This window comes from Cydia strobilella, chromosome 19 (assembly GCF_947568885.1).
Source record: "Cydia strobilella chromosome 19, ilCydStro3.1, whole genome shotgun sequence".
Lineage (NCBI taxonomy): Eukaryota > Metazoa > Arthropoda > Insecta > Lepidoptera > Tortricidae > Cydia > Cydia strobilella.
In genome coordinates, this window is record NC_086059.1 from 36,282 (window position 1) to 61,818 (window position 25,537).

Here is a 25,537-nt window from a genome sequence, read left to right on the forward strand (position 1 = left end):
AACTCATAGATATTGTACAATGTCACCATTATGCAAAAGAACTGTAAGTACATGTTTGATTTGCGAGCGAGCTGGCAACATTGCGCAGGGAAATCTTAAAAATATCGCGTTTACGTGAACGCCACATACATTTGTGACAGTGATAGGGAAAAGGTACCACTAAAGTAAAATTTGGTTATTAATACCGTGACTTTCTTATATTCTTTGATAAAAAAAATTGCTATTTATGCAACAAGTGCGGAAATCATCTTTACGCACGTGTATCATACAATGTTTTACTATGCATTGTGCGAGTAAATAAAAAAACATGTCATGGCAAATAAGTTTAATTATTAAAAGGAGTGTTTTAAATCGACACGAGTTGCGAATTACCTATTCGCACGTGTATCGTACGTTTTACAGTACATATGGCCCTTTAAACTTTCGACATATGCACGGTAAGTGCTCTTTTCCGCACTAGTGCGAGAAAGTAGCACCATATGTACTGTAAAAAAAAAATTGAAAACAAAAACTACTACACACTAGTGCGGAAAAGCAGTACTTTCCGTACGATATGGCTCCGTAGGAAACGCACTTTTCGAGCACATGCATTGTAAAAAAATATATAGGACTGTATCTCCTAAACCATGCGTCGTAGCGCAAAAATAATAAAATTTTCGTTCCCCTTTATGTAACCCAAAAGTAATACATGAAAAAAAAAATGAAAAAAAAAAAAAAAAAAATCTTTATAGGGCTGTATTAGCTGTATCTCCTATATCGTGCATCGTAGCGCAAAAATAATCAAATTTTCGCTCCCCTTTAAGAAGCCCCTAATTAAGATTTAAAAACGCAAAAAAGAAAAAAAAGAGGAAAAAATCTTTATAGGGCTGCATCTCCTAAACCGTGCATCGTAGCACAAAAATAATCAAATTTTCGTTCCCCTTAAGAAACCCTTAAATAAAACTTTAAAAAAAACCAGGAAAAAAACTTTATAGAGCTATTATAGCTATATATATAGATATAATATCTCCTAAACCGTGCGTGGTGGCGCAAAAATAATAAAAATTTCGTTCCCCTTTATGAAGCCCCAAAGTAATATACTAAAAACACAATGAAAAAAAAGAAAAAAAATAACAAAAAAATTTATAGGGCTGTATCTCCTACACCGTGCATCGTAGCGCAAAAATAATTAAAAAAATCCTTTTAAGAAACCCCTAATTAAGATTGAAAAACGCAAAAAAGAAAAAGAGGAAAAAAAATCATTTTAGGGCTGTATCTCCTAAACCGTGCGTCGTAGCGCAAAAATATTAAAATTTTCGTTCCCCCTTACGGAACCCCAAAGTAATATACAAAAAAACACAATGAAAAAAAAAACAAAAAAAATTTATAGGGCTGTATCTCCTAAACCGTCGTAGCGCAAAAATAATCAAATTTTCATTCCCCTTTGTGGAACCCCAAACTAATATACAAAAAACACAATGAAAAAAAAAAACAAAAAAAAAATCTTTATAGGGCTGCATCTCCTAAATCGTGCATCGTAGCGCAAAAATAATCAATTTTTCGTTCCCCTTTAAGGATCCCTTAATTAATACTTAAAAAAAAACAAAAAAAAAACAGGAAAAAATCTTTATAGAGCTATATCTCCTAAACCGTGCGTGGTAGCGCAAAAAGAACAAAATTTTCGTTCCCCTTTACGGAACCCCAAAATAATATACAAAAAACACAATGAAAAAAAAAAACAACAAAAAAATCTTTATAGGGCTGCATCTCCTAAACCGTGCATCGTAGCACAAAAATAATCAAATTTTCGTTCCCCTTTATGCAACCCATAATTTATATTTAAAAAAAAACGCAAAATTTAAAAAAAAAAACATTATAGGGCTGTATCTCCTAAACCATGCGTCGTCGTAGCGCAAAAATAATTAAAAAAAACCACTTTAAGAAACCCGTAATTAATACTTAAAAAAAAAAAAAACAAAAAAACCAGGAAAAAAAAACTTTATAGAGCTGTATCTCCTAAACCGTGCGTGGTACCGCAAAAACAATAAAATTTTCGTTCCCCTGTATTCAACCCATAATTTATATTTAAAAAAAACGCAAAATTTAAAAAAAAAAAATCTTTATAGGGCTGTATCTCCTAAACCATGCGTCGTAGCGCAAAAATAATAAAATTTTCGTTCCCCTTTATGCAACCCATAATTTATATTTAAAAAAAAACGCAAAATTTAAAAAAAAAAACATTATAGGGCTGGATCTCTTAAACCATGCGTCGTAGCGCAAAAATAATAAAAAAAAACCCCTTTAAGAAACCCGTAATTAATACTTAAAAAAAAAACAAAAAAAAACCAGGAAAAAAAACTTTATAGAGCTGTATCTCCTAAACCGTGCGTGGTACCGCAAAAACAATAAAATTTTCGTTCCCCTGTATGCAACCCATAATTTATATTTAAAAAAAACGCAAAATTAAAAAAATATCTTTATAGGGCTGTATCTCTTAAACCATGCGTCGTAGCGCAAAAATAATAAAATTTTCGTTCCCCTTTATGCAACCCATAATTTATATTTAAAAAAAACGCAAAATTAAAAAAAAAACATTATAGGGCTGTATCTCTTAAACCATGCGTCGTAGCGCAAAAATAATTTAAAAAACCCCTTTAAGAAACCCGTAATTAATACTTAAAAAGAAACAAAAAAAAAACCAGGAAAAAAAACTTTATAGAGCTGTATCTCCTAAACCGTGCGTGGTACCGCAAAAACAATAAAATTTTCGTTCCCCTTTATGCAACCCATAATTTATATTTAAAAAAACGCAAAATTTAAAAAAAAAATCTTTATAGGGCTGTATCTCCTAAACCATGTGTCGTAGCGCAAAAATAATAAAATTTTCGTTTCCGTTTATGAAACCCCAAAGTAATATACAAAAAACACAATGTAAAAAAGAAAAAAAGAAAAAAAAAAACAATAAAAAAATCTTTATAGGGCTGTATCCTAAACCATGCGTCGTAGCGCAAAAATAATAAAATTTTCGTTCCCCTTTATGCAACCCATAATTTATATTTAAAAAAAACGCAAAATTAAAAAAAAAAAACATTGTAGGGCTGTATCTCTTAAACCATGCTTCGTAGCGCAAAAATAATTTAAAAAACCCCAAAGTAATAACAAAAAACGCAATGACAAAAAAAAGAAAAAAAAAAAAAAACTTTAGGGATGTATCTCCTAAACCGTCCATGGTAGCGAAAAATAATCAAATTTTCGTTCCCCTTAAGAAGCCCTTAATTAAGATTTAAAAACGTAAAAAAGTAAAAGAAAAAAATCTATATAGGGCTGTATCTCCTAAACCGTGCGTCGTAGCGCAAAAATAATCAACTTTTCGGTCCCCTTTATGTAACCATTAATTTATACAAAAAAAAAACGCAAAAAAAAAGAGTTTTTTTTTATAGGGCTTGATCTCCTAAACCATGCGTCGTAGCGCAAAAATAATTAAATTTTCGTTCCCCTTTATGAAACCCCAAAGTAATATACAAAAAACACAATGTAAAAAAGAAAAAAAGAAAAAAACAATAAAAAAAACTTTATAGGGCTGTATCTCCTAAACCGTGCATCGTAGCGCAAAAATAATCAAATTTTCTTTCCTCTTTATTCAACCCTTAATTTATATTTAAAAAAAAACGCTTTCACTAAACTGCTGTAACTCGGAAACTTAGAATCCACAAAGGGGACTTTACTAAATTATGACACATATTAAAGCCTGACCAGTAATATATGATCATTGTCAAGAGGGCGCTGTTCATTCTCATGTATAGGGTGACAGTTCAGTATAGTATGAAAAAATATTGTATTTAATGAACATCATCATCAATGTAATTAATGTTGCTTGCCACGCTTAAACATAACAAAAATCACAATAAATTGCGTCTTAAAATAAACTTAAAAAGTCTACTAAAAATCGAAACAAAAGTAATTTTTAAGTCGCTGATGTGACATTCTCAATCAAAAGGTAGGTACCACTTTGTCGTTTACCATAAAAACGAAATTTGATTATATCTTTATACAAATAACCTGTCAGAGAAAGTGGTACCTTTTGATTAGGAACGTCACAAATGTTGGTCAGTATGAGGAGTGCAGCCTACAGTTTATTTTTAATTATATTTATATACCTACTACGGTAAGATTGATAAGACAATGTAATTATGCCTCCGAATGAAATAAATCCACTGTATCGCAAAACTAAGTGGCGAGACAGCTCATAATGCCATCTCTTGGTTGGTCTTAACAAGGGTAAAGGAGATAGTATTAAGATCTCAGTCGCCAGCTGATATTGCGGCAAGTATAATAAGCACCCCACCCGCGTAGGTAACCTTCCCCGCGCACGCCCTTCTTGCTCAATTGAGTTTTATTTTGCCAGATAGTAAAAAAACCGTGGATCAAAATGACCCAAATTATGAATGATGTCTCAATGTGGTATTATAATATTGTAGACGTAAACTTAATAATATGATTTATTTTTTGTGGCAGATACAGGGTGTTTATTAGAATTTTTTTTTTTTAAATAAAAGCGGTGGATGAATTTGACACAGATTTGTTTGAATAACATATAACAATGTTCTGTAAAGTACAACACTTCACTTACCGACTCTAATATTTTTTTAGGCGTTTTAGGATCAATATTAGGTATTTATTAAATGCCATTATACCCGTGGATGAAAATGACACAAAATGCGTGTGTACGTCGGAAGCCACTTTGCCATTACAGGGAAACAAAGAATTTCGTCTCGAATATTTTTTTTACAGAATGCTGATTGAAAAAAGAAATACCTAAATTTCTACCTAACCAAATACCTAGGATGACACAAAATATTATTTTTAGGTTTAGTATATGGTCTGGAAACTATATATAAAAAATAAGCAACATTAATATTCTTATAACCTCAGAAGTTATTGGTACAGGTCTATACCTATTGTGTTATTTTTGGACCTTGTTCAAATAACTAGAAGTATTTTGAATATAGACGTGTAAGCTCCGATTGGTATGGCTTCTCTACACTATTGGCGATGATAGACGATGACTGGTGGTGGGCACGATAGTGTAGAGGGCATACTCGGCAGTCCCCGCCAGTCATCGTCTATCATCGCCAATGATCGCTAGAGACCCGTAAGTAGTGGGTTTTGTGGGCACGCATCAAAGGGAATCGCCGGGTGGTTGCGTTTGCGTTGTACAGGCGATCACGTGGATGCTTGCACAATGATCTTGCAGATGATAGTCGATGATACATACCCAACGATCATCGCCGATAGTGTAGAGGAGGCATTGCACCATGATAATTGCATATAATTGGGGCACGATGTTAAAGTGATGCTGTTGTAGAAATGTAGATAACAGAAATAAGTCTCGCGTAATTAAAAGTCAGTGTAGTCAGTGTAGTTCGAGCGGTGCCCTGTGCCGGGACAAATGACGGGTGTAGTGGTGTCGAGTGCGAAAGTTGCAGTAAATGGCCCGCGGGCGTCGTTCACACCGCGCCGAGCCGCGAGTGGGGACAGTGTAGTAGTGTTAAAAGAAAGTTGCAGTAAATGTGGCCCCGCCGGCGCGGCCCGCGGGCTTCTTTCACACCGCGCCGAGCCGCGAGTGGGGACAGTGTAGTAGTGTTAAAAGAAAGTTGGAGTAAATGTGGCCCCGCCGGCGCGGCCCGCGGGCGTCGTTCACACCGCGCCGAGCCGCGAGTGGGGACAGGGACAGTGTAGTAGTGTTAAAAGAAAGTTGCAGTAAATGTGGCCCGGCGGGCGCGGGCGTCAGGCACACCGCGCTGAGCGGCGAGTGGAGCCAGATCCAGTAGCAGTGTTAGAGGAAAGTTGCAGTAAATATGGGTCGACGGGCGCGGTCACACCGCGGCGAACCACGAGTGGGGGCAAAATTAGTGATAGGAGTAAGTTGCAGCAGGGTAAAGTGGGGTAAAAATGAGACGAATAAAAATAAGACAGTACATATTTCACAGGAAACACATTCAAAACTTTACAGAAAAATATAATATACGTAGGTAAATAAACGTACAATGTAATATGTCGGTGTTATTATGACTTCTAATATACCTAGGTAACTGTAGGGTTTTCGGCACCGTCTTATTTTAATCCGTCTAATTTGTACCCTACTTGACCTAACTGTGGCCCAGCGGGCTCGGGCGGCAGTCACACCGCTCCGAGCCGCAAGTGGAAAGGTGGGGTTGTGAGGGCACAAGTGATGGCATGGCAGAAGTGGTGTTTTAAGAAAGTTGGTGTGAATGTGGGCCGGCGGGCGGCGGGCGCGGGCGTCCATTACTCCGTTCTGAGTCGCAATCAGTTGTCCTAGTGAAATGATTTAGTTTAAACTAAAGTAGCAGTAAATGATGCGGGCACCGCACACCGGTGCCGGTCGGTGTGTGCCGACTAATGTGTTTACAATATAATTACAATCCACTTCCTACATTTATAATATAGTTACGAAAGTATAATGTAACAGATGCACATTAGAAATAAATGCGTGTATACGAGCACCTGTTCGGCTGGTTCTTGTAGTTGAGCACTGCGCTCGCCGGGGTCGCCGCTCGCCGCTCGCCGCTCGCTCGTGTGCTCGGAGCCGGCGCGCAGGCGCGGGCGCGCTCTCGGCCGGCGGCGGCGGCGGCGGCGGCGGCGGCGGCGGCGGCAGTCCGCGGCGGCGCCGACAGCACGCGGCCGCGACGCGGCTCCCGCGCCGCACAACTTTCCCGCGACAACTTCAGTCTCGCCGCGAGTGCAACCACAGGTGATCACGTACATACAGTGCAGTTCACGAGTTTTCTAACAGTTGATAAAGGTGTCGTGTGTTTGAGAGGGGAGTGCGCTTCGGCCTGCGGTGACCGCTTCATCAGCGTGTTACATCTTGTAAGACACATACTTACATTTGTGTCACAAAAAAACTGATTTCATCGATTAAGCACTTACATATAAGAATAATTATACAAGTCGGCTTCGATGATTATAACATAACAATTAAAATAACAGATGACTGTTATTAATGTCGGCTGATTAATTTATAACGGCACAGTCATTATACTTACTTCTAATTATGTTTTATGGCGATTATAACATAATTAAAGTAGTATCAGCCGCAGCCATCCGTGTGGTTCAGAAATAATTAAAAATAAAGTACACAAAATAAATTTGTTCAGCCATCAATTAATTTAATTGAATGTAAGGACCGCCGCCGCGCCGCCGATCATAAATCTCTGATCACTTCTGATTTCCCTACAATTTTCTTTATACCTACATACATACTCGTGCGTATCGTTTACTGTAAGTTTACTGTTTACTATCATTTACGCCCACTGCCGAATGTGGATCAAAAGAGCCATCCCGTCTGCTTTCGTCCGTTAATAATAATTATCTTACGATATAATATTCATTTTCGGTGTTGATTCCCTAATAATCCAAAACGCCATTTAACCGAATATTTAATGAAAACTATAAAAAAATATAGTCATCGAGATAAATAGGTACAATATCTCAGTAAAACATATATTATATTTCAGATAATCAGCGAAACATTCGTCGGGTTATCTCAGTGTAGGCAGGGTTTGGTAGTAGGTACTCCTTAGTATATAACTTTCTTCAGTAAATTTGTTTTATACATATATTTATATTTTACGCCATGAAAAATAAAATATACCTAAATGTCGCACCGAAGTACTTGTATTGAAACTGAAAAATAAGGCTTTTACCATAATCTACCCACTTGTTCCTTGACTCTGACAATTACCTACACATTTTGTGAGTCACACACTTACCTACTTAATAATGATAACAAGCAACTACTTATAAATAATATTACTTACAAATGTACAAATATAACACAAGCCTTCTTAAACTTACTGTGAGCCTTACTTAATTAATTTGTGTAAGGATGTCTTATAATATAAGGATGTCCTGTGTTTTATTTTTATTTAAAGACTGTAATCTTCTACATACAGTTAGGTTATTTTGAATTTATTTGATATTTAAATTTGTGACGGAAAGTCAACGTAATGAATTTCTAAATAAATAGTGTTAGTTGCTTTAGAGGTTTTGGTCTCCACTGTCTCCAGGCCACAGTCGCCGGCCGCGATTATATAACATACATTTATCTAGTTTTTGTAAATATTAATCGTGATGTTTTCTCTATTGCCCCAGCCCATACATGCTAGATGTAGGTAGGTACGGGCAAGTACGGGGAACGTTGTATTATTTTCGGCAAATAACAGTGTCAAGTTGGTGAAGTGGGACTCGAACTCCAGCAAACTTCTTCTGACAGATTGAGTTTGTTGTTACTTCAGAGTGGAGAGTTTACAAGAGTCAGTGATAGGTACTGAACCTGTGAGTAAACAAGTAAGTAGGCATTTAACGAGCATAAGAAAATGTTATTGTACCTATATCAAGATATTACGAGTTACCTACACGTTATTAAATAATACGATTTAGACATACGTATTTTACAGTAACTATAAAAAATTACCATAAAATGATTACCATCAGTACCAGCTATTAAAGTTTAGTCATTTCCCCGGGTACAAATCAATTATTGATTAGACAAGTATTCGATTACACAAGTTGTTAGCTGAGAGCTAGTTGTTAGGTAGATTAAAGGCGACCAATTCTATTGATTATTTATTGCAATAATCAATAGAATTGGTCGCCTTTAATCCAATGTAGCAAAATTACGTACAAAATTCCGTTTCCATTCCATAAATTTAGTAGGATATGTTTTCCCGCGGCACGTGTTGTTTTTGCCAAATGCAATAAAAACGCTAACGATTCTCGCAAACAGCGAGTGATACGAGTGATACGAGCTCGCGCATCACGTTAGGTCGGGTCGGTCGGGGCTCAGCTTGCAGCTGCGCTCGGCTGATCTAGTTCGCCCTCAGTTCGCCTCACGAACAAAAGCTTTGTCCGAATTTCGCGTTATCGCGTGAGAGCCGGTTCGTTAATCTTGCGTATGTTAATGGCACTGGCTTTTGTATCAATTATAATTTTCACATTAAAAATGCGAATGCGAATGGCGTTTGTGCCACTATATAAAAATGCGAATGCGAATGGCGGTTGTGCCACTATATAAAAGTGGATTTTTAATCAGAATGCATGAAACCGTTAAAGTTATTTAATGATTTTGACAAACATATAAACAGAATTTTTATTTACGTAATTATTAGACAGGTCTGTTTCCACTCACCGCTGTGCTTTATAGTATCGCGTCAGGACTACCAGGCGTATTCTGATTTTACTGGTACTGGTACTTTTTAGGTACAGCTAAAAGGTCATTGTGTAGAACCCATTAGGTCTTACAGAAAAATAGGTTAGTTTAGGTTGGAACTGCGACCCTTTGTGAAAAAATATGTTTTCTGTGAAATAAAAATTCTGCGAAACATTACATTCCATGAAACAATTTTCTGCAAAACAAGGTACAACCCTGTAAAAGAGTGATGCAAAAGTGAGTTTCCTCTGATTCTCCTTAATCAATGTCATATCCAATTTTTTATTTTGCAGAAAAGCCTAGTCTCTGGATGGAAAGATTATTTAGATGGCTATTGCTTTCTTATAAACCTGCCTGCGCCAATACCTACATGGGATGAGGTTACCAAAAGCATACCCAGAAATCTTTTAGGATGTATAATCGGCGAAGCATTAATATTAGGACAATTGCAATACACATATTGCAACTAACGTACAGTTAGTCGATGTGACCCTACCGTTATCGCGTTGACGCTATTCGGTAGGAGCCGGCGCTCCCGGGACCGGGCTCATCGATGCGAGCTGCCGCTGCCGCGGCCGCGGCCGGTGCCGACCTACTTACCCTACCCACACCTGCCTACTTACTAGAATTGCGCGAATCGGCTGCCATTGCAATGTAAATACTCGTTTGAATCACAAAACAGCCGCGAACGCCAAAAATGTTACATTTTATGCTCGCCCAATAAAAATACGAGTAAGTACCTTCATTATTTAAGAGGTTTCAGACTGTATTAGTGTTGTCTGAAAGTTATTAATGAATTTGAATAATGGTATCTGGCGCCGCCGGAGTACGGTTCAGCCAATTATATTAAGTGTAGGTATTAACTTTGGATTTGATAAATAGAATAACATGATTATTATGAAGGTTATGACCCGTAAAAAAATTTTTTTTTTGTGGTTGTGACAACAGTAAAATTCGGCACTATCCACGGTGGCACGCAGGCACATAAGACAGTTTATTACAAAGAAAAGTAAAGAGATCGTGCATATATTAACGTTTTTGCACTTGTAGGTTAGGTTTTGAGTTAGGTTAGGTTAGGTTAGGTTAGGTTAGGCTAGGTTAGGTTTTTATTATATTTTATGTAACGATCTACCTCCAACATGATCGGAGCCTACCTATACTTAACTCTGTGAGCGGGTTTCTCTTGCATACCAGTTCTCGCACTTTAATGCTACATACTATTCTTTCTCACATTCATCATCTTTCACTCTTTGTGGTTGGAACTACCACCTATTTGTTTTCCATGAGCTACTTAACTACTTTTATTTAGTTTTTATTTAACACGGGGAAATGAATTTACACATTTTGTTTTAATATTTCAAATTTACAATGTCACAATCCAGGTTTCATTTTATTTTTACGTTTTAGATTCTTAAGTACTTTGACATTTCTTAAACTATATTTTTATTGCTACTATTTATATATGTATACTTACTTCATATATACCTATTATATATTTTGTAATATACCATTTCTCATTCTGTTTTCGTTCAGTTACACAACCCACTGAAAACCTGAAAACAGTTTGTTCAAAATCAAGAGTAGAATCGATTACACTATATTTTAATGCAGGTTGTATTTTTTTTAGTTTTCTATTTTTAGCGTGTCCGGTTTAAAAGTTGCAAAAATGCAAACGCAACACACTACACTACTGTAACTGTAACAATGTTAGAGGTTGAATACTACTTAACTGTTTTTAATACTGGCTGTTCTTTTTGACGATTCTTTTTTCACTGCACGAAGTTGTCACGTTAGGTACTTTTAAGTTAGGTAGTTTTAGGTTTGGTATAACTGGCCTAATCGGTGGGTACTTAAGTTAAGTGGGTTTCTGTTTACTGCTTATAGCACTAAACTGGTGGTGACTCTCTTGACTAAATAATAATGAGTATAGTGATACTCAATAGTGATTCACCCTGTATGCATGATCCCTTTGTTGAATTTTTCTATTTTTTTGCGGATGTACGCACTAGGTATATAAGTTTCCTCGCGATATTTTCTTTATCGAAAACCTTGTTGAATGTGTAATTCGATATTTGTTTCGGGCTCTGAAAATTGATAATCACATCAAAAACATTACATGTAAAAAGATCTCTCAACTCAATTCTTCTACTAAAAATTTTTTTTAGATGTAATGTGAAACCAAGTCGGTTATTTTAGTCAGTGCCAGGGGATGTTAAAATAAAACCGTATCAATATTAGATATCTTTAATTATTAATGATATTGCAATATTTTTAGGTTTTTTATGGTTTGATAAGCTAAAAACTACTTATGTTTAAAATTTTAAGCTTGTGGGTCTGCTAGAAGTACCTTAGAATTATGATGATCGGTGAGTGAGTGAGTGAGCGAGTGTGTCAGTGACAAAATGAAGGAACTTTGTCGTGCAATAATTCTTAAACTACAAGTTCAAATTGAATGTTCTTGGGAATATATCTAAGCCATATTATGCCCTATATTATGTCACTGAAAATTCAGGGTTCTGGCTTTAGCCAGAACAAAATTACAGGACGTCGAAAATGACCTGAATGGCTTCGAGAAAAGGATGGTACGGCCGTGCCTCTTTTTTGCTCGACTTGGCTGGGGCACTGCCGTGCCCCCAGATAACCTTGACTTTTAAAATATCGTTTGCGATTTCATTAATGCAGCAGCAGCAGGATATCAAATGTCACAATGACCAAACTGTGGAAGTTTCTCAGGTTCTTTCATCGACTACAAAAGAGCTGATGATATACCGCTTTATACCGCAACCGCTATTAGGGCCCCCTGTTTTTCGGCGGGGGTTTAATATTGCACTCTTTATTACCCGGCTTATTGGCTTACCGCGCCATACATCAACATAGCACTTTATCATGCTACAGGTAATTGATCTTCACATGGATGGGATCCCTTCTTGGCTTAGGTTACCAGCAATTGTGTTTGGCAAATTTAATAATGAACGTGAGAGCTCTCCTCGGAGGAAGGGAGGCTCACGCGCTCGGGTAAAAGGTTTCTAAATTAATGGAACTGAACACCACAATATCCCTCGGGAATCATTTTTCTTTTAAAGAAACGGTTGTAGGGAATAAATATTTAGGCTTTTGTTATATAGGTTTTTATCATTTGTTGATATTTAACTTGCCGCTTTTTTATTTCACTTAGTGATACCTATTTTATCAGATTGAAGGATTTGTCACCTGACATTGCTAATTTACCTTAGGAATGTTACTCGGTCAGGGTAAAATCCTTAAGAATCTTAACAATTATACCAAACAAATGCTTGATATCATTATCACAATATGTCGTCCCTGACATACATACAATGACGATTACCCAACTATTACCTACTATTACTATTGTATGTTACTATTATTATCTCGTTTTTCGTATTTTCTCGGCATTCACCGGAGTACTGCTATGCACGGGCCTAGGCCAAGTGCATCTCAGGTAAGTGTAAATATGAATTATCTCCTCAATTTACGGAACATCAGAATGAGCGGTTCCTGTCCGTCGTGCGAGTCTCCGAGTTTGCGGTAAGTGGTTCAGTAGTTGGCGCTATGGAAAAGTTTAAGGTTGCATGGGTAGGATAGTGAGGTTGGTCTGGTTGCATCAGCAAGAGTTTCTTGGTTAGTTTGTAAGAATATTCTTACAATGCGGCATGTATTGAGGATGACGGCCTTCTGAAGGAGATGGAATGTTTTGGGCGGTAATTTTAAGGTCCTTAGAGATTGATGTAGCTGTTTGGTTACACCTGTAGTGGATAAAACAATCGGTACTATTGTCACTTTCTGCAGATGCCATATCCGGATTATTTCATCTTTCAGTTCAATGTATTTGCTAAGTTTTTCGGCTATAGTACTTTGTAAGTTATGTGTATTAGGATCTATGAGGTATCCAGTTTTGCAAGTTTTGTCTATTAGTGTGATGTCTGGTCTGTTATGATGGGTAGTTCGGTCAGTAAGGATGGTTCGGTCATAATACAGTTTGGCCGTTGAGTTGTCTAATACACTTTCAGGTTTATATTTGTAATATGGCTCTATTTCAGTAATGAAATGTTGTTGATACGCAAGTCTTTGGTGGATAATATTTGCAACTTGGTAATGTCTATGTTTGTAGTCGGTCTGGGCTATTGTTTTACATGCACTTGTAATATGTTGTATGGTTTCCGGGCAGCTATTGCATTTTCTACATCTGTCGTTGTTCAGAGTTTTTGTTATGTGTCGTTGGTAGTTTCTTGTCTCTATTACCTGGTCTTGTATCGCCATCATGAACACTTTAGTCTCCGGGAACAGCTCGCCACGACTCATCCACGCGTTCGACGCCTCCTTGTCGACATTAGGTTGGCATAAGTCTTGATGATGTCTGCCGTGGAGAGACTTTCTAGCCCATTCGGCGTTTTCAGTTTTGTCGTCTGTCAGGTTTTCATTTCTTTGTGTAATTGTATCTTGTAGATTTAGTGGTGTCAGCTTACGATAATTATTGTCGGAATGGTAAAATACAATTACATAACTTTTCTCGGGTTTTCCCAGTCTTCCTTTAATCTTTTTCGATTTTATTAGATTGTCGTGTCGCACTTGAGTGGTAACACCTGGGCTGTGACGAGCCTTCATATGAGGTTGTTACACATTGTAACATTATAGAGCAAATCCATTAGGTACCTAGCCTAATACATATTTGCAGAACATTTCGTAAACAATATTTCGACAACATCCGCTTCGTGAACGTCGGCCGGTGCCGGCGACGGACCGTCTGTCGCCGTGTGTCGGTCCGTCACTAATCCGTTATCATTGGCCTGTGTATCGCAACAGCGCCTTATCCAGTTAGCTGAGGTAAAGGGGGGATGGAGGGGGTAATGCAATCAGGTGAGCGCCGGAACGGACGCCGGCAGCGCTTCCGGCTTGTCTGCATCCGGTCGCTGCTAATTCTTCGGAACCCCTCCTCCTCTCACCACCCGGCGTCCTCTCCAACTATCACCACCGAAAATGGATTATATCACTAAGTGATTGTTGAAACATGATATAATCTTTTGAGGATTCCGTTGATTAGATCAGTTCACAACCAACGACACATTTGATTCAAATAAATAGGTTCACATTTTCTAATTATTGGGTATTTGATAAAATAGACCGCAAAAGGGTTCAGTAGTTAGGTTTATTCCGAAAGTAATTATACATCTAACAATAAAATGCAAACGTAATAAATATGAAAAACTCTTATAAAGTGTGAAGTGTGAACATAACAAAATGAATTGTAAAAATGGTGGACTCATGAACACAGTACAACTGAATACCTGGAAGTTTACCTTATTAAAGCTACCGTCATGTTATATGTTATAATAATATAGAATTTTCGTTCCCTGTACATTAGCGCTCATCACTCCAATAAATGGATGGCTCTGTGGACGTGGACGTAGCTAATCCACCGGAACATGCCATGCACACATGCACATCTGCGCCGGTTTACGCCAGAAGTCACAATGTCAGCAGCTGAAGTAGGTAGTTAAACATACCGAGGAATCATTACTTGTACACTACTTCAGTAGCAACTACTGGCCCTCATCCGTTGTCTTTTTTGGGATCTACTTTGTTAACTTTGCCAGGCCAATACGCAACTGTGGCATAAGCCCTATTTTAAGACTGCCGACAAAACTATAAATGCGCCGTTTACTGACTTAACAATATCTAATAATTAAAAAAATAATCCTATCGACACGCGCAACTAATCGGCAAAACTATTTTGGTGATAAATAGAGAATTAAATCATGTGCATAAACAATACAAGCACATCATCATCAATGGCCACTGCCTCCCTTACGCATGATTGGTACAACGCTGTGCCAAGAGCGGTTGAAACGGCCGATGCATTGTTGCGTATGAATGTACCAACAAGTCTATCGCTGCACGACACTTCATACATCACAAGTCTCATGGTACATGTAAGTTGAGCTTCTGGAGACGAATAAATAAGCAACCCAAAAGTACAGTATATACCTACCGTCTCCGTTCCAATCCGTCGGAAGTAAAAATGAAGCTCAATATATGACACGGTCGTGTCAGAATTAATAGTAAGATTCAATGAACCCCCATAAAATACTAACTACTCGTATTCTCACTATATAATAATATACTTGTTTGAAGGGCAAGAAGCCTTGGCTGCTGCTAGGCAGTATCAAATAGAAAGCGACTTTTGTTACCACATTAATATACATACATTAATTTCATTTCGCAAACGCGTTCAATGTGAACTGAACCCTCTGCCGAGGATTTTTGAGGGAACACAGAACATCTCCTTAAAGAAGCGTACAGGTTTTTAAAGTATCGGCAAACGGGCATCCATGGAGTTGCAAGCATTCAATGGCAATTAGCAAACGTTGAATTGAAAAACCTTTTACTCTCACTGTCTATAAGACGCTGACGTATCTAGTGTGGAGCGTGGAGTGACGTGACGTCAGCGATGGCAGGTCACGGCCAGGCGGCCAGGGGCGCTCCATCCATCTCGCGCCATCAGCATTCATGAATGCAAATACAAGCAAAACTCGCGCGTGTAATGTAGCGAATGATTCTGCGTTGCCAGGAACCAAACTATTCCGGAAATAGTTGCCAGCCAGCCTGGATGCTTTAGGCATTCTACAGGCAAATTACACTATTAAATCATAATTTGTAACGGCTCCTTGCCTCGAATTTTCCCGTTTCTATGTTTTGACATTTTGTTGGGATATCTATTGTTTCCCATATAGTTTTAAGTCATAATGTTTGTCCACATTTTCGTTAGTCATAATTTGGTTTTTCTCAGAATCGCGTAACTTTTCAGGATTGCCATAAAACAAAACTAACCTAACCTAATCTATCTATAGGATAACCTGAGGAAAATCCTGAAAAGTTAACGGTTTCAGAATTATTACTAATGATAATATGATAATCATTACATTATGACTTTTAATAATTATGTCAAACAAAGGGACCCCCAGCCGGCTATGAACAAATATCAGACCCGTTACAAATTATGATTCAATATGTGTTTAAAACGCAGTTTTAAATGTTAAATTACACTTTTAAATAACTTGCAAGAGTCTTACGAATAAAAGGTCTACATAATCTACACCTGATATTGCGCATACTCAGATTACACGCATTTAGGACCATACGAAGGTATTGAAAAGATTTCTTGCTTGCAAAATCTAATGTGATTGGCCTTAAAATGTAAAGTAGGTAATGTAAAATTTATCGTACCGAGCTGTTAGTAAATGAAACACGTAATAAAAACAGTAAAATTGCCTTTTAAGAATGTTAATTAGGTACTCACGCTCCGCCGCCGCCGCCGGCTGCTCCTGACACTCCCATTCCGAAACCAAGCCTCGTCCTCTCGAACCTCCGTTATAACAATATTTACAACGCCGCTCAGGACCATGACCGACTTAAAAATGTTTTTTGAATAAAAAACAAATCCCGAGATCTGTCGAACACAAATAGTCCGAAGTCTGACACAAAAGAATTCCAAGTTGGAGATTACGAATGGGAATTATCCGGCGAGACTGCGGGTGACGCGGCGCGGAGTGGGGGTGCGGGAGAGGGTTTCAGGCCATTCAGCCGGCCTCCCGCCGAGTACCACAGCACAGCTGACATGACATTTCATTTTTATACACCAAGGAACCGGAAAGGTAGTTAAGAAGTTGTTATTGCGGTCCCGATTTATTATGTATTTCTTTCATAATAAATTTGGTAGTGTAATACGCGGAGACGAAACAGCCAGACCCTTTTGACAAGGAAGACACCAAACCCCCACTTGCTTGGTGCCCTCCTTGCCGTCGGTGTCACAAGCCGCAGACCGCCAGGGCGTAACCAGGAATATTGGAGGTGAAACTACAAAACTGGATGCATGCGAAAACGGAACCTACTCCGTTACATCTTCGGCTGACCGGGATTCATATTACGTTATTATTATACGTGGCATCTGCCACGGTTTTTAGGGTTCCGTACCTCAAAAGGAAAAAACGGAACCCTTATAGGATCACTCGTGAGTCTGTTTGTCTGTCTGTCTGTCCGTCTGTCACAGCCCATTTTCTCCAAAACTACTGGACCAATGAAGTTGAAATTTGGTACACATGTAAGTTTGTGACCCAAAGACGGGAATGTAACGAAAACAAATGTTGAAACTCATTTGTTTTCGTTACATTCCCGCCTTTACACACGGGGGCCACTTTTGAGGGGTAAATGAGAAAATTAAAAAATTTAGTTTTTTAAACTATATCGTGTTACATATCAAATGAAAGAGGCCGTTTTGAGAATCTCAAATATTTTTTTTTGTAATTTTAAAATAAATACCTAAGAAGTTAATTAAGAAAAAAGCCAAATATCCAAATACAATCCGCCCCTTTATCTCTATCCCTTCTATTATCCATTAACCCTTTATGAAATTTTGAAAAAATACACATAATAGTTCCTTACCCATAGATGACAGGAAAACCTATTAGAAATGTGCAGTCAAGCGTGAGTCGGACTTAATTAGTTAGTTTTTGATTCGACCCTACGAGTTTTTTGAAGACATTTCACTCACGTTTCACATAAAAAAACATTGTTAAAATTGTGTAATGTACGGAACCATTTTGGGACGCGAGTCCGACTCGCACTTGGCCGGGTTTTTATTGTTGAGCTCCAAATGGTGGCTACCATTTGGAGCTAAAACAGTTTATAAGTACCTGTTAAGAATGAGGCTGTTAGACAGCGGTTATTCTGAGGTAGGTATTTAAAGGACTAGGTACCTACTACTAGTTGCCTAACACAGAACCTAACATGAGTAGAGATTATGTAGATAATAAATTACATTCAGTACCTAGTTACGTACATTTTGTGGGAAATAGCTGGAACTCGAATAAATGTGCTGAATTATGGTGCCAGGTGTCTGCTTGCTGCCGCGCAACTCTGTTGAACTAGCTAGATCGTAAAATCCCAATGCATTGGTTGTTACAAACTTTTAAATCGGAATTTTGTTCCAAAACCCTCTCATTTCTCTGTCGGGTCGTCAAGTGAGCTTGTATTAGGAGTCGACGCATATACTTATTATTAGTAATATCAAAGCGTGTATTCGGTTAACCAACCGAGTCGTATTCAAAGTGGCGCGCGTGTGAATATTGGATTAGTTTGTGTAAGGCGTGAAATTAGTTCACAAAGTACACAATCAGCCGATAACGAGCGTCGTCGCGAGCGACACGTTACATAACGTCTAGCTTTAATAGGCGAAGCTATTCCTTTGCGAAATCCGTAAATTATAATGTGTTTTTCTACCCTTTGAGTCAATCTCTTAATTATACATATTTGTGTGGGGCCCGCGGCCCGCACCGCACCGGCGCGCGGCGCGGCGGCCCGCGGCCCACGGGCACCTCCGACCCACCTTTACTTTACAGTTTACGCACTTGTACGGCTTTATTGATTCAGGTCCAGGAAAGTTCGCCTGCTGTTCGCGACCCGCACCGCACGAGCTCGCCACTTAATAAACTAATTTCATCGACAAGATTTTGTTCCTTTCCGGAAACTTAATACGTTCACGTGACGTGAGGTTTCCCTTTACCGGGCGATGGTTTATTACTTTATTCCTACTTTAAGTTTTCCGTTATTTTTATTCAATAGAGGCTCCAAAATAATATCTACTTTACACCGAGCGTCGGTAAATTGATGTATAATTACGGCTTCTTGACACTTGTTTCCACTCAGCGAATTGTATCGTAGTATTGCTGGATGTAAGGAGTGATTGTGTTCTCTCGCATCGTAAACAGGCTGAATGGGCGCAGTAACAACAAGCCGCAATATGTCGCGGATCGCGAAACGGAGTGCGGAGGTGTTATCGTTTCAACTCGTTTATTTACCAAATATTTTACAAACAGACACAAGAGATTGAACTTAACAAAAAAAAAATATTTTACGATTATACGAGATACGATCGAGTGTGTCGAGTAAGTACGCTCGCTCGCTCGTCGTTTGTTTGTGACTTTTATCACTGATTGTTTTGTATACGGGAAACTATAGAGATATCTAAACATTAATAGCAATTAATGCAATTTTAAGCTGTGTAGGTAGGTACCTAATATAAATTTAGGCGTAGGACCTCTGGAGAGCTGCGCGCAGCTTAAAGATCGTTTAACTCTACATTTACTCTACATACGCTAAATACCACATGACTGTCGCTGACTTCACTTAGGTAGGTATTCAATTTCCTTGAAATCTTTACTGTGAACAGATTATTCGTAAGATAATACCCCATTTTCACCTAATTAAGGTCTTTACATAATTATGTAAAGTTTTGCAGTTTACTCTACCTACTATAGTTCTCGTTACTACTATCTTTTACTTTAAGTAAGTAAGCTTATAGGTTTAAACCAAATTCGTTTGACATCATTACATAATTACGATGCGTAGAGAACCTTAGCGTAGCGTAGGTACTAATAGCGAGATGCTCATACGGCTCAACGTCGGGCGTGTGAAGTGTCAAGTGTCAACACAAACACTCAAGAGAGCATAAGCGGTCCCAGCTTAAGGTAAAATCAGACGGTTCATTTTGTGTTCATTTTCGTGTTTATTATTCATCTTTCACTCAAAGCGACACTTGTGAACACAAAGTGAACCAAAACTGAAAAAAATATTTATGGCGGTCAGCAAAATATTATCGGCGCGTGTCGATAACTTAGAATAGGTTAGAGCACGCGCTGATTCGATTAAGATAATGTCTGTACCGCCGTAGATTAGAGATGTATAAAACACTTGATTATAGTTTAATAAATCAGTCTAAGTCTACCCGTCAACGGTACTTTTTCTCACCCAACTACGTTCCTCTAAAGTGGTGACCCCGAGTGGGGTTCCCACGGGGACCGACGTGCACGGTTGCCACTTCGCTACAGTAGTAACCCGTCGAAGGAACACGCACCTACTGAGATGTCTACACGAAGAGCTCCAGTGAAGAAGCCTCGGAAGTAAGTGACTGCGGCATTCAATTGCTGGTCGAGAAGGACTGACAAAGTGATCTCGTCTCAATTTGATTTCGCCACTCTTCCCTTAAAATGACATCACCGACACTGCCAAGTTACATCGCGGGGAAACAGCGGCTACTCCCATTATATTCCGGTTTCCGGGTTTATGGACCACAGAATATCGTCACAAGGAAGGAGAGATAATTACAACAAGCATGACATGACCTCACGATGACACCAGACATCCACCAACGCTTTATGGCAAGAGGATCCTGAAGCAAACCTAGCGACCCGACTACTCTACTCAGCGCTCCACTACTAGTCGTCGCCCTCTACGCTCGCCTTGTCGGCTCTGAGCACCCCGCTCGCCACAATGGCTCGAGATTCTCCGCTCGCCACCCTGGCTCGAGCATCTTCGCTCGCCACGCTGGCTCTGAGCACCCTGGCTGCACTCTTCATACGTCCGACCAGACGTATTAGAAGACATCGGCACGTCTCCGTTTCTTCCAAGAACGACAAGTTTAAGGAAAGGATACAACGGGGAGGACTGTCACAACGCATCAAGAATATATTCAAGGAAATTCACGCCAAATAGCAAATTAATAAAAATGAAGTCATGTGACCAGCTGTGTTGTGTGAAAATGAAAGCAAGCACAATACGCGACACGCGCGAGGAAATTATTGTCAACGCAGTACGCGTCGAGACGTGCCGTAGCGATTCATTTTCAAGTTCACGGGCGCGGGGCCGTGATTGAAGTTATAACGTCGTGAAAGTGAAATAATCGTATCGTAATCGTAAACAATAATCGTATCCTGTTCAGGACAACTCCTGCGAAGGACATGGTCGTCAACCCTACCGGTTGACTAAGGGGGGAGTACTATGGCGGTCAGCAAAATATTATCGGCGCGTGTCGATAACTTAGTATAGGTACGCGCTGATTCGATTAAGATAATATCTGTACCGCCGTAGATTAGAGATGTATAAAACACTTGATTATGGTTTAATAAATCAGTCTAAGTCTACCCGTCAACGGTACTTTTTCTCAACCAACTACGTTCCTCTACATAATTCATTAGTGAAATAATCCAACATAACTGTTGGATATTTTTATTCGTTCTTTCACTCGCACTCCTAATGAACAAAAAATGAATAGTGAATGTTCATTCCGATTTTGCATATTTTTGTCTAATCCTGTGGGTAGTAGTACCTAAACTTCATAGAAAAAGCAGGATATGGTATTTTGTAGGTACTCTGTAAAATCAAAGATAGATATAACTCCGTACTAGATGGATACAGTCTAAGGAAAAAACGTGCCTCGAAAATCAAGAAAATTTGATTCTCGTTCAGAGGGCGCTACTAGCTTTAGCCAACTGTCGTATAGATGGCGTTGACGGTTTCGTTTGTTATTTAACAATTTTAACGCATATCAGTGAAAGAACATGGGTCAAAATCATCAATCATCAATCATCAATTAATGCAAATAAAAAAAATCATTTATCCATATTTAAATACATTTTATCGTATTTTTATAAATCTTCATTTTTAGTTTTAAAGTGTGTCGACAGATGGCAGTGAATTTACTGGGGTTACAAAATTTACTATGACAGTACCGCTCTAGGATAAGTTACTCTATGGTAAAATTAAAATATTCCAGTTGAAAAACAATCACCAGTAGCAAGGTATCGCAGTAAAATTTGAAGTTATTCGAAAGTATTTGTTTTCGTTTTAAAGGAGCAACTAATTGTATTCAAAGCTCGCGCCCACCACCGTCAATATTTTCTTTGCTTTTGCTTGTTAACATATTTATTAAATGATTACAAATAAAAAAATATCTAAGACGCACAACTTCATTCGACGCCATAGTGAAAGAAAATATATATTTTTATAGCGTAGTTAAATTGACGCATGTTAGATTAAGTATTAGATATAGTCAATATTCAGACACAATTGTAATATTGTTAATGAATAAGTAAATAATCATTATCCGGTTAATTATAATCATCATCAATAAAAGTAAAATGTTTGTTGACAATGTTGACATTTCTGACGATGCGTTTTGAATTTGCATCGACTCAACCTGTGCGTTCAAAATTATATTCAACATTATTACAAAAAAAAAACAAATGTATGTTATGGAGTTTTAAGGTTTATGACTTAAAATCGTTAAATAAAGCTAAATTTTGTATTTTTTATTTAATTCTCAAACCAATTATTTAATACTGGAGGCCTTGGTCACTTTTTCTTAAGGGGCCCACTGACTATCAGTCCGCCGGATGATATCGGCCTGCCAGTTGTTCGGAACTGTCAAATTTTTGTTCTAACTGACAGGCCTATATCGTCCGGCGGACTGATAGTCAGTGGGCCCCTTTAGTATATGACATTTATTTCAGTTTATAATTTATATAGTAGTGTTTCTACTTAAAATAAAAACAAATTAAAGTATTTTCTGTAAATAATTTAATTTGTTCTAATACTTCTAAGTTCTAACAATTATTTAATGATAATTAATATCGAACGAACCATTATTACGAGCGTTTTACGTTTTGTTATCTGTCAAAAGACTCAAAAGCTACTAAAACACGCTCCAAGGTCGAATTACTTTCCACACTAGTGGATAAAATGCGTTTTACGCGCTTGTTTTAAAGGATAAAAGCCGGCTTTCTGAGCTAGTGAGGGAAAAACAAATTATCAGAGAAAACAATACACAAATGAAGATTTTTGGTAGCTCTCTTAACAAGACCATCCAAAAGTTATTCTTATAAAAAAAACTATCACACACACACACACACACACACACCAAGTCAATGCCGATCGGCCAAATTATATCCGAAGTCAATAAATTGAAGCGATGTTGCCGTGTGATGAAATAAATGCTGATATATCAATCACCTGTGCTGTCACAAATTTGCCCAGTGGCGAGATGATGTCATAAAAGTAAGCCGAATCGCACCTGCGGCTAATTCGTCACGTCGGCTGACAGCTCGGGAGGAAACTACCAGAACGCCAATTCTGGGAATATAGAGGCAATGTTACCGGATATCCTACAATTTATATTAGGAAGGCGGAGCAGAAAAATGAAGTGGATGTATGTATATACTATATACTTTATTGTACATAAAAAATAACAACACGAAAAACACAGTCACAGAGTAAATTAAATACAAGAAGGCGAACATACCCCTGTATGGGATCTCTTCCAGTTAACCTTTGAGGAAATGAGTTTAACAGAAAGTAACGACGAATAACAAACAAAAACAACAGTGTACAATCAAGTTTTGAATACACATTGGTACAAATAAACATAAATAGAAATATAATAATAAATAATAAAATAAAATTTAAATCTAGCTTAAACGCACTTACAATGTATTTTTGACAAAGGTATCAAATCATTGATTGAGTGGTTAAGGCATCTGCCGCATATGCAGAGGACGCTGGGACGATCCCAGCCCTGGGCACAGGACACAGTGGGCACTGGAGGCCTTGCTGGTCACTTTTTCTGTCGTATATATATAACACCTTTTTCAGTTTATAAAGTCACAGTATTTAATTAAATACCTTAACCTCATCCAAATAATACTCGACCATACTCGTAGTGTTGTGTTCCTGCCGGTGAGTAAGGTTGCCAGAGCTCAACGAGGGTGCGGAGTGTTAGGGTCGGCAACGCGCATGTAGCTCCTCTGGAGTTGCAGGCGTACATAGGCTACGGAGACTGCTTAACATCAGGCGGGCCGTATGCTTGTTTGCCACCGACGTAGTATATAAAAAAAGTCGTGAAACCTAAAAGTTTCAAAGCCCTAGTTGAATTTTATCTAGTAGAAATATCAATGGGGTTGATGTGAGTACGTAGTTCGTATATATTTAAGTGGGTATCTTGTCTGGAAAGAAATAAAATATGGCGTTGCTCATTTCTTAGGAAAAGTGTTTTCGTACAGATATAATATATTCGTACTAAAACATTAGGTAAATGCTACGAAGTTGGTGATGCGTGTCGACCACAATCGGCTGAAGGAAGGCTCCAAACAAACGTACACGCACAGGCGTGATTCATGTCTCCGGAACCGCGTACAAATCAAAAGCTATTTGTATATAAGGATGTCACGGGAGTCATGAGCATTGAGCGAGCTCTCGTGTCAATTGCAGTGGGAGGGGGCGGGAGAGGGGGCTCGCCAAACAATGTGTGCGAGACGCAATCACAGCGGCTTGTCCGCGCCGCCGCCGCCGTGCGCGATCCACGCCGATATCAAACCCGCAACAATGACTGGGTTTTCAGCAAAATCCGCATCGATATAGTAGTAGTAGATTAATCTTCCAGCCGGGAAATTGGGCTTAATATAAAACGCGGGCCGGTGGAAAGAGCGATCAGGGTGATTAATTATCGCAGTGCAGTACACAATGCCTGCGGCGAGTTACCGTCGATTACGGCCGGACGTCATTACACGCCTGAACACGACCCCCTACCCACCCGCGCTCCGCTGATGAGGAGGGCCTTTTTGCATTTGCAGAGGATTCGGGCGCGGCTTTGCGCGCGGTGGGCAATCTCCGGCCGCCGGTTGTTAAAGAAAACTTTATAGCGTTTATAATGAAGCGGCGACGCAATTACGCGTTGTGTTTGATGCCGCCGCGCCGCTCCGGCCGGTTTCGAGTTCATCTCGCCGAATCCACTGACAATTGTAAAATTTTCTCTATCGGATTTGTTTCGCTCCATCGCGCGTCGTGCGTAATGTCACGGCTTGATCGTCTTCTGTCGTATTCGTCGTAGCTCCGTTTATGGTTCGCCGGGAGAAAATCGCATTATTGTTTGAATACTTAATACCAACTGCTTTATTAGTTTTTTACTAAAATACCTTTATATTTTAATATGTATTGTGTATTACACGTAGTCAGGTTCTGTCATATACTGTAAAAATGCTAAAAATTGGCAATTTAAAAAAAGCTGTTACAGGTAATTGAATATGCGAGTAAAACCATGAAAATTCTTTAATACGTAAAATGACGTTTTGCTGGAAATCGTTATGTCCTGTTTGGGAGGTTAAATTGTCCGGCCTTCACCACTGGAGGGCTTCGTGACTTTTTCTTTAATTTATGACATCTATAACCATTTATAGGTTAAATTGTATTTTTTAAATGTAAAGTTCCGTTGATGAAAAGAACTAAGTACATGTTTCATTTTAAAAATGCGCGTTACAAAGAGAAATTCTGTCCCAATTTCAATGTCGAATATTGGTCTGAATATTCTGCAGACGTTAAATTACAGTGTCGCAAAATACGTTGAGAAATGCGTCGTAGCACCCCGTACTAGGATTTAAACCACAACTTGATTGAAAGTATAGAGCGAGTACCTACATATAAGTA

General features: G+C 38.6%; 2 protein-coding genes across 2 annotated transcripts in view; both read left to right on the plus strand.

The window, feature by feature from the left end:
• Positions 1-5,743: 5,743 nt before the first annotated feature.
• LOC134750318 (splicing factor U2AF 35 kDa subunit-like protein) lies at positions 5,744-6,755 on the plus strand. The gene is made up of 2 exons (XM_063685482.1): positions 5,744-5,900; positions 6,526-6,755. The coding sequence occupies exons 1-2, from the start codon at positions 5,744-5,746 to the stop codon at positions 6,753-6,755; spliced, it is 387 nt and encodes a 128-aa protein (XP_063541552.1).
• LOC134750044 (TWiK family of potassium channels protein 7-like) overlaps positions 6,672-25,537 on the plus strand; it is a 32,334-nt gene continuing 13,468 nt past the window's right edge. The window contains exon 1 of the mRNA XM_063685129.1: positions 6,672-6,870. The gene's annotated coding sequence lies outside the window, so the exon portion shown is untranslated. The remainder of the gene's footprint in view (positions 6,871-25,537) is intronic.

Excerpts from the sequence above, each read along its gene's own strand:
- LOC134750318 (XM_063685482.1), top strand. The coding sequence starts at position 5,744 with ATGTGGCCCGGCGGGCGCGGGCGTCAGGCACACCGCGCTGAGCGGCGA. Across the intron at positions 5,901-6,525 it reads GGGCAAAATTAGTGATAGGA|TTGAGCACTGCGCTCGCCGG; the intron begins GTAAGTTGCAGC and ends TGGTTCTTGTAG.